The sequence below is a fragment of the Tachypleus tridentatus genome, chromosome 13 (assembly GCF_004210375.1).
Source record: "Tachypleus tridentatus isolate NWPU-2018 chromosome 13, ASM421037v1, whole genome shotgun sequence".
In the NCBI taxonomy this organism is placed as follows: Eukaryota; Metazoa; Arthropoda; class Merostomata; order Xiphosura; family Limulidae; genus Tachypleus; species Tachypleus tridentatus.
The window spans coordinates 192906527-192924242 of record NC_134837.1 but is presented as its reverse complement, the minus strand read 5'-3'; the positions used below and the strand labels follow the sequence as shown (position 1 = coordinate 192924242).

General features: G+C 35.1%; 1 protein-coding gene across 2 annotated transcripts in view; it reads left to right on the top strand.

The window, feature by feature from the left end:
• The window catches only part of LOC143237414 (uncharacterized), a 61717-nt gene extending 46018 nt beyond the window's left edge, over positions 1–15699 (top strand). For both annotated transcript variants that reach the window (XM_076476646.1, XM_076476647.1), the window contains 2 exons: positions 10699–10868; positions 11702–15699. In XM_076476646.1, the coding sequence (XP_076332761.1) occupies positions 10699–10868; positions 11702–12760 (1229 nt within the window). In that variant the 3' untranslated portion in view covers positions 12761–15699. The remainder of the gene's footprint in view (positions 1–10698; positions 10869–11701) is intronic.
• The last annotated feature ends 2017 nt before the right edge of the window (positions 15700–17716 follow it).

Genomic DNA, 17716 nt, shown 5'->3' with positions numbered 1-17716 from the left:
AATTGTGCCAAAGTAAACATCAGAACCGTCGTTATAGAAGACACAGATCTTCTGATGTTGTAGGCAGATCACACTGATGTAGCTTTGAATGACATTCTTTCCTGCTCAGACAAGATAGGAAAAAAAGTCTTGGAACATGAAACAGCTAGTCACTACTCCTGTTCCTACATGACTTCACGGGTTGTGAAAGACCTTTTGGAATCGGAAAGGATGTGACGTTCAAACAACTCCAGAATAATGTAGACTTTCAAAAACTTGAACGTGTCTTCCTTCAGAAGCTGCAGCATCTTTAACATGTGTAGTTAGTATGTGAAAAAGCACTTGTCCTGCTATATACAATGGAATATCAGAGGATAATGTAAATGTCACTTATTGTTCTGCTTAAAAGTTACAATTCGAACGACATATGTGCAAGTCTGTAATTTTCAGCCGACTACAGCGGCAACACAATTCCACAGTCTAAAAGTATAGTTACAAGTGCAACACTCTGGAAAATGACCTAGAGCCAGTAGAATACAGATGGAAGATCACGACTGATTTGCCCGCAGCAACAGCAGACTTATAGAAGATAATTCGATACAATTGCTGCAATGACTGTGAGACAAGCGCTACACCTGCCGAAAACATAAACTTTAGCATTCATTGGGTTGTGGCGAGTGTGGTAATATCAGTTGTGTCCGTTCTCCTTCCTTGTCTGTCGAATAAAGCGTATGCTTTTGGACAGGTAGTTTTTCTTCACTGATTCACAAGTTGATAGCAAGTTTTGACAATACACAAGGGCTACACAATAATTTCCTCATTGAATTTTGTATTCTTACTTCAAGCAAGGAGGTATCTCGTTTTTTCATTTGAAATAATTTTTCGAGCTTCTTTCCTCAATGTTGTAATGTCCCCAGAGGTACAGCAGTATGTCTGCAGACTTACAACGCAGGAATCCGGATTTCGATACCCGTGGTGGGCAAAGCACAGATAACCCATTGTGTAGCTTTATGTTCAATTATAAACAAACAAGCCCTTATTGTAACTGTGTGCATGGTGACTGTTCACAATTTACTTTATTAAAGTCAATATTACATAATCATAAATCGACAACTTTGTAATATTACAATTTAATTCTGTCTTTTCTTTGCTAATCAAAAATAATTTGTCAAGATTTTTCCAAAGAGATGCTACATGGAGGTGTTCACAGTGGAAACAGCAAGTTGGCGGTTTTGTTTACTGATGACGTCATCAAATTCAATATTTCGAAATTATGCAAAGTTACAGAAAGGTATAACCCCCGTCATACCCCGTTCATATGAATTTAAAACGACAGACAAAAAATATTTCACAATTTTATTTTGTATCACGGAATGGAATCAACAGACTAAATATGACCAAAAACGTTTTGCGGGCCTCTGTTAGTATAGTAACTATGAATTAAAGCAGAAATAGTTAATTATTGGAATTGATAATAATAATATTTTTAAAGTGATGTTCCCATTAAAGTTCTTTGGTCGAAACGGTGATCCCAAGTTTGGGCACGGCTTTGGAACGCTTTCGTTATATTTTTAGGTTTCCAAAATGCTAAAGGTTGTTAGTTTTTAACTTCGTGAAAAAAAAGGGAAACTCCCTTTGCTGTTCCGGTTCAGTTCACCTCCAATCCACTTATTACTCTTATCAAATAAAAAAAATCCCTTAAAAAAGTATATAATTTAATTTCTGATCAGCAAGGTTAATAACAGTTAAACGTGTGTAGTTCGAATTGTACAACATTTAACTGTGCGTTATGGAATTTTGATGTGACTCTTACAGGTTAAAAAAATGCGAAAATGTTTGTTTATTTTGAATTTCGCACAAAGCTATTCGAGGGCTATCTGTGCTAGCCGTGGGGACGTTATAATGTGACAGTCAATCCCACTATTCGTTGGTAAAAAGAGTAGCCCAAGAGTTGGCGGTGGGTGGTGATGACTAGCTGCCTTCCCTCTAGTCTTACACTGCTAAGTTTGGGATGGCTAGCGCAGATAGCCCTTCAGTAGCTTTGCGCGAAATTCAAAATAAATTAAAGAGTAAAAGCAATAATATATACATGCGCACTGTTATATAGACTTGTTTTACTTGACGTATTAAATAACTGTGTTTCGTCTTTTTCTTTTCACGTACTAATAATTATTACAAATATTTTTTTTAATAAGGACCAGCATGGGCCGGTGGTTAGGAGCGCTCGACTCGTAATCTCAGGGTCGCGGGTTCGAATCCCCGTCACACTAAACATGCAGCCGTGGAGCATTATAATGACATGGTCAATCCTAATATTCGTTGATAAATGAGTAGCCCAAGAGCAGATGGTGAGTGGTGATGACTAGCTGCCTACCCACTAATCTTAACCACTAAATTAAGGGACGTTCGCGATGACGACATACCCACTTAAAAAATTAAAGTTTTAGTACCCACACCAGCCGTGATGAGAATATAAATTAGGGACGGCTAATGCAGACAACCCTCGTGTGGCTTTCTGGGAAAATTAAAAAAAAACAACTCTTTTTGAGTATTTGTCAAATAGTATTCGTAAGTACTTAACATTTGTAATTTTTTAATACAATAAGTAAACAATTCTGAAATAATTCCACGGTATTTCCAACCAAGGAAAAGTACCTGTCGGCGAGTCAAACGCAGTCGTAATTTACAGCTTATGAACGTTTTGACGAATACGAAAGAGATGTTAATAAATTCTTAAAACACATATCATTTAAATACTTTTAAAACAAAGCTCGTGAATAGTGAGTGAGCTTTAATTTAAACCATTGGCAAACGATATTTTTATTAACGCTGTATAATCGCGTCACTTATAATACACTTACTTTTGTGTGAAAACCATCTGTCACAACAACACACGAGGGAGCCAAGACGAATACCCTTTCCTGTCTCTCTCTTTATCATACTCCAAACATTTTCTCTTTGAAACATAATTAAATAACAGCTGTTTTACAGGTGAGTTGGTGTCTTTACCAACGTGATAAATTGATAAAACTCGTCCTCTTTATTTAAGTATAAATCTTGTTTTTTTTAATGTGGTCATGATATCAAGTTCGTCATGTTTCTAATTAAAGGATAATAAATTGTTTGGAATACATTTGATGGTGATTTATCAACGTCCCATTCTTAACCTTCATGGATGTCCTAAAATAGAAGTTTTATCGTGACTGTATCATTGAAACACTTTATTCAACATGTTTTAATCGGCAAACAGTATCTAGCAGTCGTAAATACCTTCTACAAACTTTTGTTTAGGAGATAATTTACTTTGTATTTATTTATACGTATTGTTTGCTTGCATGAAAGACGTTAGGAATAATCGACAGGTTTTATGTCACCTACCTCTTAATACTCCAAAGTGAGAGTGCTGTACGCCTTTACTATTTTAATTTTTATTGGTAGATAACGATTTGAACTATAAGTGCTCTGCCAACCGTAGGTAATGAAGCCCGGTTTTTTACCGTAAAAGAAAGGGAGTGGGCTTGGCATTATGATCGTATTTAGTCTAGACGAAACTCTTTCTTGCACTTACTTTTTCGCCAGTTTTAAGTTCATAAACTTAAACATCTAAAAATTTCATAAAAATTATGTCGTACAAACCAGCAATCCAAAACACTTCCGTACAGATGTTAGAAATATCAGGTTTGACAAAACTCCTGTGCCAAACGATCTCTTAATTTTGTGGTCATCAGCTCTTATTCAACCAAAGCTTAAAATTATAGTCTTCTAAAAAATGATGTATTCTGATCACGTGACTTTTGTGGTCATCTATTGTTATTTCTCATGAATATTAATAGCATATAGGCAACAACCAAATCTATATATATAATACATATAGCGTATAGTTAATTAGACAGTAATTAGAGATTTTCAAGAATAGCCCCGTTTATTCCAAATCTCATAATTTTCATTAAAGTGGAAAAATAGTGATCAAAAACAAATTCGTGTAAAAACTCATCTCAATGTTTATCTTAATCACCCAGAAGGCATGGTAGCGTTAACTATAAACTTTGAAGTGTGCAGTGTTCAATTCATTAACAAGTTTGGATTACAAAGTAAAGACTTCTTAAAGTTGGTAGGAAAGTTTAAGCATTACCCAAAAGTTTACTCGATTTAGGATTCTGTTCACGTGTTGTTCATTGTACGATTCCGTTCACGTGGCACAAAGTTCGTGGAAGATCTTAAATGTAAAGCAAGTACTTTCCCCGAGTTTAAGATCTTGAAAGACCAATCCGTGAACTACTAAAGAAGAAAAGGACACTGAACTTAAAAAACTATTCTAGGTCATCAACCTCATGATAAAAGAGTGTTAGCATTTTCTGACACTAACTATTTTATCCTATTCTAATTCTTTGTTGAGGAAGGGATATAAATAGAGGGATGACGGTGAGTTGGGTAAAAAATTTGGTATTATTTCTTTATAATGTAATCATGGAATATCACTTGGTGACAATGATTTTAACCAAAGCAAAGAAAAAAATTAAATAATTTCAGTATGTTTATGCAATAATGTATGTGTTTTATCAGCAGACAATAAGTTTTTTTCAATATATGAACTAAAATTACTGCATTTTAGCCAAGAAACAAACAAAATAAATTTAGTATTAATATCTTTCTAAATCGTTTATAGGTTTGGGTTCTTTCAAAAAAGGGACCCTGTCGTTAACCGGTTTACTGAACACTTTTGATTTCTATCAAGACAGACACCACCAGAAGAACAGCAGCTCACGATTCCCTCATCGGATACCTTTTAACAGAAAATGAGAGAATTTGTGAATAGCTCTAAACTTGAGGTTTCAGCTCATTTCCATTAAATATGGCCACCTTACGACTTCCAGTAGGTAACATTGAAAGAATTGTTGATGCTGTTTGAACTTAAACAAAGCTACACAAAGGGCTCTCTGTGCTTTGCACGCCATTGGTATCGAAACCCGGTTTCTAGCAGTATGCGCCGCATACATACTGCTCTTCCACTGATGAGCACAGTGAAAAAATACAAAAAAAACAGCTAATCTTACTGATGGAAACTCTTCGTTTTTTCTGCAAAGTGTATAACATCAGTATAAGACAAGCTCAATACCGTTCTGGCTTATCATAAGGCAATGGTTTTTATTAATAATTTAGTCCAAAAAATTCATAAACGCCTTATAATCGCGGCCGACTCCAGGCCCCTTCCCCTACACTAGCTTGTCGCATTCTCAAATGTCCAGATAGCAACTGTCTACGCATGCGCGCCAGATTTTTGCTCAAGGTCATCGCTAATTTTTGCAACTAATCCACCTGGAGGCTATTCAGTTTTAGTACCTATTTTGCGAATACACAGAAAAGACGTTAATACACTCGCTTTTTTTTTCTTTTCCATAGCTTCTGAAAATGGGAATCGTCTTATATTCGATATCGCCCTATAATTGGGCAAATGCGATATTTAAGAATAAAAATACGAAATTTACAAAGTTTTAAGTTTCCCAAATAATTAAATGTCTTGCTCTCTCTCCTTCAACAAGATATTCTGTACATTTTTTAAAATACTGCATTAATGTCATCTGAAAATCGTCAGAGGAGGCTAGACATAAAATACACTAGTAGTAGCTTTCTTTTTTGGAGTTTAATTGAATTATTAGAAAATTCGTATTAAAATTCATCTACTAACGATTAACTGGAACAGCATTCTATATATCTATATGATCAGAAACGCAAGTAATATCTTCTTTGGATAATATATGTTGTGTGAGCGCCTTTTACGTTCTTTCCATGTCATTAAACTGTGTTAAGAAGTCTTAACTCGGATCTTTTGTTTTATTGAGATAACGTGACTACATTCATGTCTATCAAACCAAACCGATTCGGTGTAGAGTTCAATCTCATCCTCGCACGTGAGCTTGAGTTTGTAAAGGTTACGTTCGTTTCACTTGTTAACTAGTTTTGTTTGTGTTGAGTCTAGTTTACGTTTCACCCACTGTACCTCTGCTTTCTGTTCGAGAGCTTAAATACATAACAGCGCCCACGTCTTGTTTCAACAGGATATATAAGTGAAGTTAAACTAAATTAAACAATTGAAGATTTGTTAGGCTTTCCATTGTCGTTATCGCCGCAAATATTAATATATAAACATGTTTAATAAATTGTAAAGTCTTCAGCTGTTAGAACTTCGAGAAAATGTCACGGGAGGTTGAATAAAGAATTGTCAGATTTTACTTAAAAAAAAAAAAAAGACAACTTAGAATCAGTCTGGAGTTAATTAAGTGTTTTGTTTTCTTTTAACTACTCATTTCAAACCTATTCTACCTTCTAAGAGACAAACAGCATTAATGAAAAAGATGTTATCTCCAGTCGCTATTCATTTCCATACATTGTCTTAGTAAATGTTGACATGTGTGAGTAAAACTATTATTATTATAAGTTGTGTATCATAACTGGTATGCGTGTTTAAAACCGCTCTATCCATTTTTTCTTTCTTAATTTATTTGTGGTGTGTAGTTAATCAACTGATAATGGTTTGAAGCGGCCATTATTTGGTGGTTTTTGTAAATACTACGTGGTAATTTTTCCCACTCTTTTAATAAATTTGAAATACTGAATTAGCTCCATGTGATCCCCCATTTTAAATTCAGAAACGAAACGAAACCAAGTATTTGATTTACGTCCACGTTGAATGAAACATGGCGAAGTAGTGAAACAAACGTAAATTTATGTTTTCAAACAGAAATTGGAAGCTAAGTACTTCATTTCTGAATAATAAAGCAAAGGCAAACACACATAATGTGCAAAAAAGAAAATGTTTTATTTCTATTTAACTCATCCGTATCAACACAGCTCCTAAAGGTTTCATTCGTAGCAAACACCATACGAAACTGCAACAAAATCCACATATATTCTTCTAAACAATTATTTGACTAAAGTCTGTGTGTCCGCTTATAATGGTGAACGGCTTAACCCTCTGTCAACAAACTCGGCATGCCCTTAGAATCTCCCATGAATTACGAAAGTAGGGGATTGAAATTCGAATCTGACCCCTCTGTCATTTCATTGGTTGAGCAAAACTAAAGAATGGGTCATCTGTACGCTGCCAAACACAGGTATCGAAACCCAGATTTTAGAGGTGTGAGCCGGAGACAACCGTTGTGCTACTGGGGGGTAGCACTCAAAATACTTTGTGTTTCTACACAAATTTTATTGCAATAATGAAAGAATATGGTATAAGTCGTCATCCTAAAAAATGAAGACATTTTATTACCTCATCTAAAGTTAAATTGAAAACTGTACTTTTGCACAATGATGAAGAAAAATTACTTCAAAATTTTGAAAGCGGTTACCTGCATTTACCTTTATTAAAGTTGATAAGACTATCATATCATTCCGAAAGCAGTTACCTACATTCCCCTTATGTTCTTCCGAAGAGATGTACCTAATCCTTAAACTGTTGCATTATCTACTGAGTAAGACAAAAATAAATGTGTTCATTTAAATGTATGAAAAACAAATTAATTTAACCCGCAAAATTTTAAAGAATGTACTTGAAATGTAGATAGAATTATTTTTATAATTTTATAAAACAGCTGATTACAAGTTGTATTTATTTAATAGGGCAGTGTGTTTCTCTTATCGCAAAACCACATCAAGCTGTCTGCTAAGCCCACCGAGTGGAATCGAACCCCTGATTTTTAGCGATCCGTAAACTTACCGCTGTACCGGCGGGGGGCAAAATAGGACACACCATGTTTTGTATATAAATTTCGAATCGGGTACCTATTTGATACAACAAAGGAGCGTGTACAATAATCCGCCAGATGGCAGTATCCAACTTCGTCGTGTATCCCTGGTGGAGACACGTGAGGTAAAATATAGGAATTTAGGTCAAGATGGACCTTGAAGGAAGACGTGATTCATTGTTACCTTGGTCGGGACTATCAAGGTACCTGTTTCACTGTGTGGCAAAGGCGTTTCTTTAATGGGTTTGTACAATAACTGGTGTCAAAGAACGGCCTTCTGACTGTGGGTCCCGCCTTTTGTGAGGCACAAAGTGAAATGAATTTGTCGTTGACATGTTTGTAATAAAAAAATGGTTCTAGATGCCTAAATTATACAAATCGTGAATGGAAAGTACATTACCCTAATGCTAATTCTGTAAAAAGTTTTAAAGCATGGTTATTCGTTTGGCTTATTAACCTGTCGCAATAATAATGAAACAAGGCTAACGTGATAAGTTTAAAAAAAAGGAGCATTTTGGGCACGTGCACTAACCAAATTGTGTTTGCACACACACACAAATATATTCGTCAATGCATTCCAACAAAGAAAAAAAATAGGATAAAGTGTTCAAGTTAGCTTGAGTAATGGAAATTCTAAAAAAAATCGAATCACCAGTAATAAGATAGTGGCGGATTCAAGATTTTATCCATAGGGGTTCGACAAAAGTGATTTCAACATATCTGGGAAATTTGAGTGCCGTAGGCGCGGAAATGGGTGGGTGTGCGTCTTACTCGTTTAGAATCCATAGGAGACGATAAAAAAAAGTAGTTTTCATTATTTTAGGTTCTATAAATGTCCATTACTTATGAACCATAGACAATTACCTTAATTATGGAATACAATACACAAAATCTCCACACCCTTTCTCTACTTTAGACACACCATGCAAAATCTCTCTCAACCAGCGCCATCTAATCAAACGTGTAAAATTAAAAAAAAGATATTTAGAATAGCCTAGTTTTTTTTTTCACACAGTCAATTACCGTGAACTTTACTAACGGAAGTGACTGACCTAAACCTCATGTATACAGTTTTTAACATATAAATAAATATATACAAAAATTACTATAATTGCTGTCAATTCTTTTTTACTGACGTTAACCTTGTTTTTGTAAAATAATATGACGCAATGAATTCTCTAAAACGGAAAATCGACGAATCCCATTTGCTTCCGCCAATATATTACCCTAGGAGGGGTTAAAAAGTAAAAGCTAAAGTAACTTACAATGTTTATGTATCAGTCCTAATGCTACTCGGGAAACCCCACAGCTGTAGCATAAAATCATACAAATCAAATTTCTGGAGAGTTGCGTCTGTCGTTGTTTCTCTTTTTAGACGTGGCATAATGGCTGATGGAACTCTGGTTATGTTTTTTATGCACAAACTTTTACTTTTTTATGTACTCTGTTTCTTGACAAATTTGAGATTAATAACAACCACGGTTATTAAGAACTCTATTTTTTTTCTCTTGTAGTGTTTGAGTGAAAGTAGTTTTCTAAGTATTACATTTGTTTTAAGTGTTGTTTTTTTATAATTCTTTAAGTTAGCATTCGGAACGAATAAGTGTTCAGTAAAAAGCGAAAAATATAAAACAGCATCATTTAACCTTAATAAAACGTTTTCATTTTACCCGATATAAGAAATTAACAGTCATATGATGTGACTTCAAACCCAACATTACCCAAATCCACGTTAACGTTTTACGCTAGAAAATTTAAACAGCGCAAAAAATATCCAACACGCATGGTTACAAGGGTACGGGGCCCGACATGGCCAGGTGGGTTAAGGCGTTAATCTCGTAATCCGAGGGCCGCAGTTTCGAATCCCCATCACACCAAACATGCTCGCCCTTTCAGCCGTGGGGGCGTTTTAATGTGGCGGTCAATCCCACTATTCGTTGATAAAAGAGTAGCTCAAGAATTGACGGTGGGTGGTAATGACTAGCTGCCTTCCCTCTAGTCTTACACTGCAAAATTAGGGACAGCTGGCGCAGATAGCCCTCATGTAGGTTTGCGCGAAATTCAAAACAAACCAAAACCTTCCTCATGTTAATTAATTACAACTACAAACAAACTGTCTCTCATGGGACCAACTTACCAATTCAAACATACAAGTATATATGGAGAGGTAAAGAGATGAGTCACTGAGAAGAGTTTATTCACATTGGAACACGAACAGATTCCTCTCGATGCACGTGACAATCTAAGCCTACCCAAACAAAAGACTCAATCGCCCCTTATGAATGATGTAATGTTAACCAAGGGCCTTGAAGGTCAGAGTGAACTGTATATTTACTCTGACGTGGTGAGTGCGATTTTCGATTTACTTCTTGTTGTTTTCGTACGAATAAAATAAAGAACACATTTTTGTCGTCGGTATTTTTGCATATTTTGTACTTATTTATTGTGTGTGAGAGAGTGAGTATGTTTTAATCTACATATTTGTTAGTGTTTATAGAAAAACACGTGTAGTTCGTGATGACGAGTAAAAATGTACTCTCAAGACGGCTGGTATGGGTATTAAAACTTTATTTAAAATAAAGTAGAGAACAACATTTCGACCTTCTTAGGTCTTCTTCGGGATAGCAAAGTGTTGTATTCTCTTTGAGAATACCAGTCGTTTTAAGAAATGCGTGTAATACTTTAACTATGATTTGATTGAGCGTTCCTCCAATAAGTCGATAGATGGCGGTATAAGGATCACTGACATATTAACGAGGGATATTTTCTTTCGAAGAGGGACGTCAAAATTACTTTGTGGAATAATATATCTTATATATCTGCGAATTGTTTTAATGTGTTTCCAGTTAGTAAAATACACATTCGCAATTAATTTATTACAGCCTTTGGTTTTGAAATACTTATTTTCTTACGATAATTAAACCTTATTTTCATTCGAAATATTTTCGAAAATAAATTTTGTTTTTGTGTCTAGGTTGGTTGGCTGTCATCTCGGACGATGGTCACACAGCTGGATACTTCACCACTATCGAACAGGTAGCACGTGCTCGCGTTCCTCTGTTTGTTACTAAGAACGACATTGTGGGATATCAACTTCCAGAACCCAGAGATTCGGTGGAAAAATCTGTTTACACAAAGATTGCTGTAAGTATATTGTGAGTTTGCAATTACAGAAAGTAGGCGGTCCAAGGACGGATTTAAAAACTCCTTGGATGCTGTGTGCTGTTAAGTAATTTCTTACCCCTTCTACAGACTTGTAAAATTTGTTGTTTACTCAATGTGAGCAAGTTGTACACGTTACATTCAACTGTTTAAACGTGTCGAAGCCTGGTTTTAAGATAGTTTGAATGATTATAATTCACACAATTTTCTTTACTTAATAAATCAGGATTGTAAATTTTTTCCTAAGGTTTTTCAATTGCACAATTATATTTAAACCATCATTTTTCATTATATGACGCCTTACCGCATCTAATACATACAGGTCTAGTAATAACTGATACAAAAGATGAAGAATATTCTAGTAAATACATCTATATATATCAACTCTGGAATTGAATTTTTTTAGTCATAAGTATGTTTTATTTTGTATCTATCTACTTTAACCTACTTACAGGTGAATTTTCAACTGCAAAAATATTTTTACCGGTGCACAATTTATGACCAACTGGACACTAATACACTTCCAGCATTTCTTATTTTTGGTTAATTACTAACCTAAAGTATCTTATTTTTCATTATCTTAGATTAATTTATTTTAGATCAGCTTCATAATTTTTACACGCATTAGCAATATCTTCAAGAAAATGTAGATTTACTTAAAACTGAATTAGTAATATCATACAGTGACTGTAGTCATCTAGCATTAGGAGCCATTTGACATACAGAAACCCTCACAGCACATGAACTATCGTTCTCTATTCTGTTATTGTACTTTGCTTCTGACATATTCAAAAGTTGTTGCTTTGATGTTACAGGTATCTGCTGGTCAAGTCTTAAGGCTACTTGGAGTCTATGAAGACATCAGTTCAAAGTCCAGAGGAAGTTTAAGTGGACGAAACAGGAACGACAGGAATCGTGGAAAGTATGCCAAATGTTTAAGTCAGATGGGAGAAGTAATGTTCATACCATTTATTGCATCTGGCAAGTTTTACGCCGTAGCTCGTCGTTCGTCCTACTCTGTCAGCCATGTTTTCTTGTTACCTAATCTCCTTCGGGTTTTCCAGCTACCCCTTACCGCCCGTCTTATCAGTGGCGCTCAACCAAAGCTTCCATGCAATTTTACCAGTGTCGTTCATCTGCAAGAAATGCAGCGGCAAGATGTGGTCCTTGCGTGCACTCTCAAAGATGGCAGACCAATTTTGGTGGAAATAGATCTTGATTCTACTTTTTCATTTGTTAAGAAGCTAGGTGATCTTCATTTTCAAACCTCTGGTATATATCAGCAGATGTTAAGATTCTGTGTTGAAGAAGCAGATAACTGGAAGAATCAGATCAAAGTTACACATCATGTAGTTCCCCAGCTTAAAGAAAGAGCGAGAAAGTCTGTGTCTTCTAATGGCAGTAGTAAACGAAGTAATAAAAAATACGAGAAAGAATTTGAAACACAATCTATAAGTATCTCTTTGAATTTCGAGGACCTTGAATCAGATAAAGGATCTATGAAATCAAAGTTATCCATGGGATCCAAACGGTCCTCCTCGTCTTCCAGATTTAGCAATCCTTTCAGCAAGCTTTGGAGCTTTCGGAAGTCGAAAACGTTGCAGATGGTGCGAGAAGGGGAATTTGAAGAGATGGAAATAATTTCAGGCAGAGTACGAGGAAATGGAAGCATAATGTCGTGTTCTGCAGTTGAAGCTCACCTATATGAGACTTTAAATCGAAACACTCAGCCGTCTTGTAGGCTAAAACGAGAACCAAGTAGTGATTTAGGTATGTCTAGACGACCAAAGGACTGTGATAATCTTAATGGCGATGATGGTTATGGAACATATCAAGCCGATGAAGGCTCTTCCTATTACTCAGTATGTTATTAGAAAATGTAATCAATTTCTAAGCTACTACCTATCAAAAACCTGTATTAACGATTTCACAATCAGAGGAAACGTACTGATTGTATAACAAGTCACTGCATTGGATTAGCTTCGCTTAAGAAAAATCTTGCGTTTTTCTTTAGGTTTTCGCTTTATTATACTTTTGTGATTTGAACGACAACAATACCATTGGGCATTCGTCAAAATTAGTGAGCAGGTCAGTCTTAGTCAACAAAAAGAAAATGTGTCCAACTGACGTTCACCCCTGCAGTCCAGTAGTTTGTAAGTTCAACTATATGTTTTGGAAACTTCCAGTTTTTCCATTATTATGAGACGTCTCTGTCCGGCGTCATACTGAACAATCACAACACGAGCTTTGATCATACTTTGAGAAGGTTAGATATGTTTGCAAGTAATGTTTCCGAAATCACATACTGTTTGCATGTTACTTCTGCAGAGTGGATATCATTAGATGAAAGATGATTATTGATAATTCACCTGTGAATATGAATAATTTTGAATACTATGCACAACTTATAGCAGCTCAAAGTTGGTTCAGAAATTAATAATTATCGCCAATATCGCAACCAGTACATGGAATAACTCTCTTCGTAACACAAGAAAAGATACGATGAGATCAGATTTATCGGACTTTGAGCCCAACGTATGGTCCAAAATAAAAGCTACTTTGGTATATGTAAAAGACCCGTAATTCAGAAATAAATCTCTCCTGATGAACAACAAAGGAAAGATCGACCAACGTTTGTATGTACTATGTGTGTAGGACACAAATAGTTGTGCTGTTGAGTGCAGTAGTCCCCATAACCCACTAATTCCTCCTTATGGATTCAATGAATTTCCTTTTGGTGCTATTTTAGTTGAATTGTTAGCTAGTTGGAATGTGTTTATACTTACTGCAAAAGCTAGATGGGTTACTTTGGGGTATTTTGTGTACTCAAAGGTTTTTGTTTCATTTGGTTTGAAATGGCCCACAATGATTGACAAAGGTTTTTGTTTCATTTGGTTTGAAGTGGCCCACAATGATTGAAAATAAAATAAATTAAAAAAAGTCTTTTTTCCTACAGTGAATGTGGGTAGTCGTGGATGATTCAATGCAAACCAACACAACTAATTAATCCTGTTCCTGTTAATACAACAGCAACGTATACGCACACAGTATTGTAATTTGTATTGGTGCGGGTGTACCAACGTAAAAACATGTACATGTGTTTATAGTTATTATAATAGAAATAAACGCAGCCGGTTACAGAAGAAAATTATAAATTTAGCTCAGATGTCACACAGAAAAAGTTACTCATGGAAATATTCTTGTTGTTTTCTGATAATGTACACAGTATATAGAAAAGTGGATCAACTAGGGCTAGAGTTGAGGTACACAATCGTAACGATTGAAGTTAACTGAGACAATATTTAACAACTAAGAACACTAAAAATAAAAGCAGTAAAATGTACAAAAGTAGAATAATACCCCACTCATTCACGGTGTTCTTTCCAATTTCGAAAACCGACGACTGGGGTTTTATAGTGTTCTGTGTTCTTCAATGCCCGCACAATCTTTCTTAATTATAGCTTGTTTTCTTCAATCCATTTTATATCTCATCATATTAAAGACATCTCTGCTTGTCACTTGCTCTTCTTCTCCTTCCGTTTTAATCATCAAATACCTTTGCCAACTTTCCCTCACATTTCAAATGGTTCCAAGCGTATTTCCACCCCGTATAGCAACATATTTATAATTGCAACAACGTCTAAAATTTGGCTCATTACCTACCTAAACTATTCAACTTTGCGATTGACCCTAGATAAAATAGGAAAACAGCCTTTGGTCTTCTAAACATCTGCAGTAATTCACCACCTTAATATCCTGTTCCACTGGCTTTTGACATAAGTAATGCATTGATTCTGATAACAACTTTTAAAAATGCCACGTAATGAGAAAGCATATTTTGGTGGTGATAAACATATAGCAGCATGTTATATAACCGCATCATCCTGTCGCTGTTGGTAATAAAAAATATACAAGGTTCTGTGTTTATTTTGTTGACAAAATGTAAGTGCAGCCTGATATACAGGCAGAAAGCTAATTTATAAGGATCTAGGTTGACTTAAACAATGCATTGACTTTGAAGTAAAACGTAAAACTATAAATTATATTGGTGCCAATATACTAAAACACGACGGAAATAAAAATCCACCTACTGTATTGATGCTGACGTCCAAAGATTCGTTATAGCAATACTGACTCCGACGTATACAAGTAAAAAAAAAAAAAAAAAACTTTTTTCAATTAAGGAAGTAAAGAGATGACATATCAATCCTTCAAAAACAATGTAAATAAGGTAGCAGGGATGGCATTTGGATCCCTACATAATAGCACAGGGACACAATGAAATAGAAAAAAAAAGGATAAATTAAACTCAATTGTGATTGATTAGTTATATGTATTGCTACATGTCAATTCTTGTTTGTGCTTTTTATGGTGCAAGTGCCATGCTTACTATCTTATTCAGATTATTTTTGAAGGATTGATATTAGCCATCCCTACATTTATTTCCTTTTTGAAATTTTTTCTTGCTTGCTTGTTTTTTAATACAGTGTTTCAATAGACATAGAAAGGTTGTATTTACAACCAAGTTCTAATCACAATAAGGTTGATATTTACTATTTATCAACTATTTGTTGGTAATTCCTGTTTTACCCTATACTTAAGCTTTTAAAATAAACACTATATTTCTGTAATATAGCTAGCTTTAAGGGCTAACGATAATATCGTGTAGGTCCGGCATGGCCACGTGGTTAGGAGCGCTCGACTCGTAATCTGAAAGTCACGGGTTCGAGTCCCCATCCCATCAAACATGCTCGCCCTTTCAGCCGTTGGGGCGTTAAAATGTTTCGGTCAATCCTACTATTCATTAGTAAAAGAGTAGTCCATGAGTTGGTGGTGGGTGGTGATGACTAGATGCCTTCCCTTTAGTCTTATACTCCTAAATTAGGGACGGCTAGCGCAGATAGCCTTTCTGTAGCTTTGCGCGAAATTCAAAACAACCTAAACTGAAACATCGTGTACACTAGATTTTTTTTTATTACTACTAGTTATTGATACTACTTATAAAAACGAATACTCCGTTTAGAACTAAGTGACCTCAGTGAAACTCGTTGACACCATTTATTTAGTTTCTAAGTTATTATATAATAATAAAGAAGCAGAAGAAATAAGAATAACAAATTCAAACTATTTACTATGATATTTACAGACATTCCCAGAACTTGTGTCATTACATAGATATCGTTATAAAAGGTAACACTATATATAGTATTGTAAAGTTCTGATGGCCTGTTAAGGAGATATTTAAGATACCATTTCGAGGTATCCCTGCAGGCAGTGCTAAAGCTTGCCTGATAGTGGAGTTCAACTCGTATTTCACACATCTTGGGAATTATTAGGTTACGTATTTATAGGAGGGCGTGTACGTATAACACACATACAAAACATTTGTCTTTTGAAATTTATACATGCCGTTTGTTATTGTTCTTTTTTTTGGGGGGATAACGTTTTTAGGTTTTGGTTTGTTTTGAGTTTCACGCAAAGCTACTCGAGGGCTATCTGCGTTAGCCGTTCTAATTTAGCAGTGTAAGACTAGAGGGAAGGTATATAGTCATTACCACCCACCACTAACTCTTGGGCTGCTCTTTTACCAACGAATAGTGGGATTGATCTTAACATTATAATGCCCCTTCGGCTGAAAGGGTGAGCGTGTTTGATGTGACGGAGATTCGAACCCGCGACCCTCGGATAACGAGTCGAATGCCTTAACCACTTATAATTGCCACGAAAATGTACAATAAATGTGTTAGAGTTTTCACCATATATCAGTGCTTCTACTGTGCATGTTGCAGAAAAAATATAGTGATTTCATAAAGTTTCATTTATTATATTTTAAATCTTAAGTTATTATTGATAATACTTTTAACTGAATACAGTCCTAAACGTTAGCAGTTCGTTAGTTGTTAAGTGTACACTGAGGTATCTGTGACGAGCCCACCACAAGTATCGAAACACAGTTCTTAGCCTTATAAGCTCGCAACTCTAATATATAATCTTTGTATTGAACATAAATTGCGAAAATATCCATCTGTGTATCTTTAAACGGTGTTATTTCTAATGGTTGCATAGAAAATGTGTTATAACTTGTTATATTTAAAATTTTACACTTTATATAAAATGGAATAATTTTCATTCGCTATATCTGTAGACAGCGCTGTTACTGTCTAAGGTCGAAATTTGTTGTTAGATAAAACTAAGTATATTTTGTGTATTTATTTGTTTGACGTAACTGTTTCTCTCTTTCTACTTATCACTATTTCTAGGTACCTGAGAAGTACAGGTAAAGCAGATACTTATTAATTACATGATACCAAAAAACAGGTGTGATTTAAAAAATGGAAATGTTGAGACCAGAGAACCAATAACCTATAGTTGTTTTTTATTATTAGTGCGGATATTACATAATGTTATTTAACATAAAGGTTAGCGCAAGCTACTGCTAAACTTGACCAATCACTAACTTTTACAAATGAGTGGTTGTTGTTGTTAAGTGCAAAGCTACACAAATGACTATCTGTGCTTTGCTCATCACTGGTATCGAAACCCGAGGTGAATAAGTGACCCTATTAGAAAGACGACAGGAGTTGTTAAGTAGAAGCTTGTTTAGCTAAACGCTGAAACTGCAATATATATAACTTAGAAAACAAACATTAGACAGCCTTTATTTAATATTACAAAAACTGTATACATTAAAATTACCGTGGGAACAGATGTTTTGCCTGTTACAGTGCCGTTAAACAATTTGGTAAAGCTGTCACGCATTTTTGTTATATATTCTTGTTTATCAGACACTGTTATGTATTTTATATATATCACTGTAAAAACAAAGTATC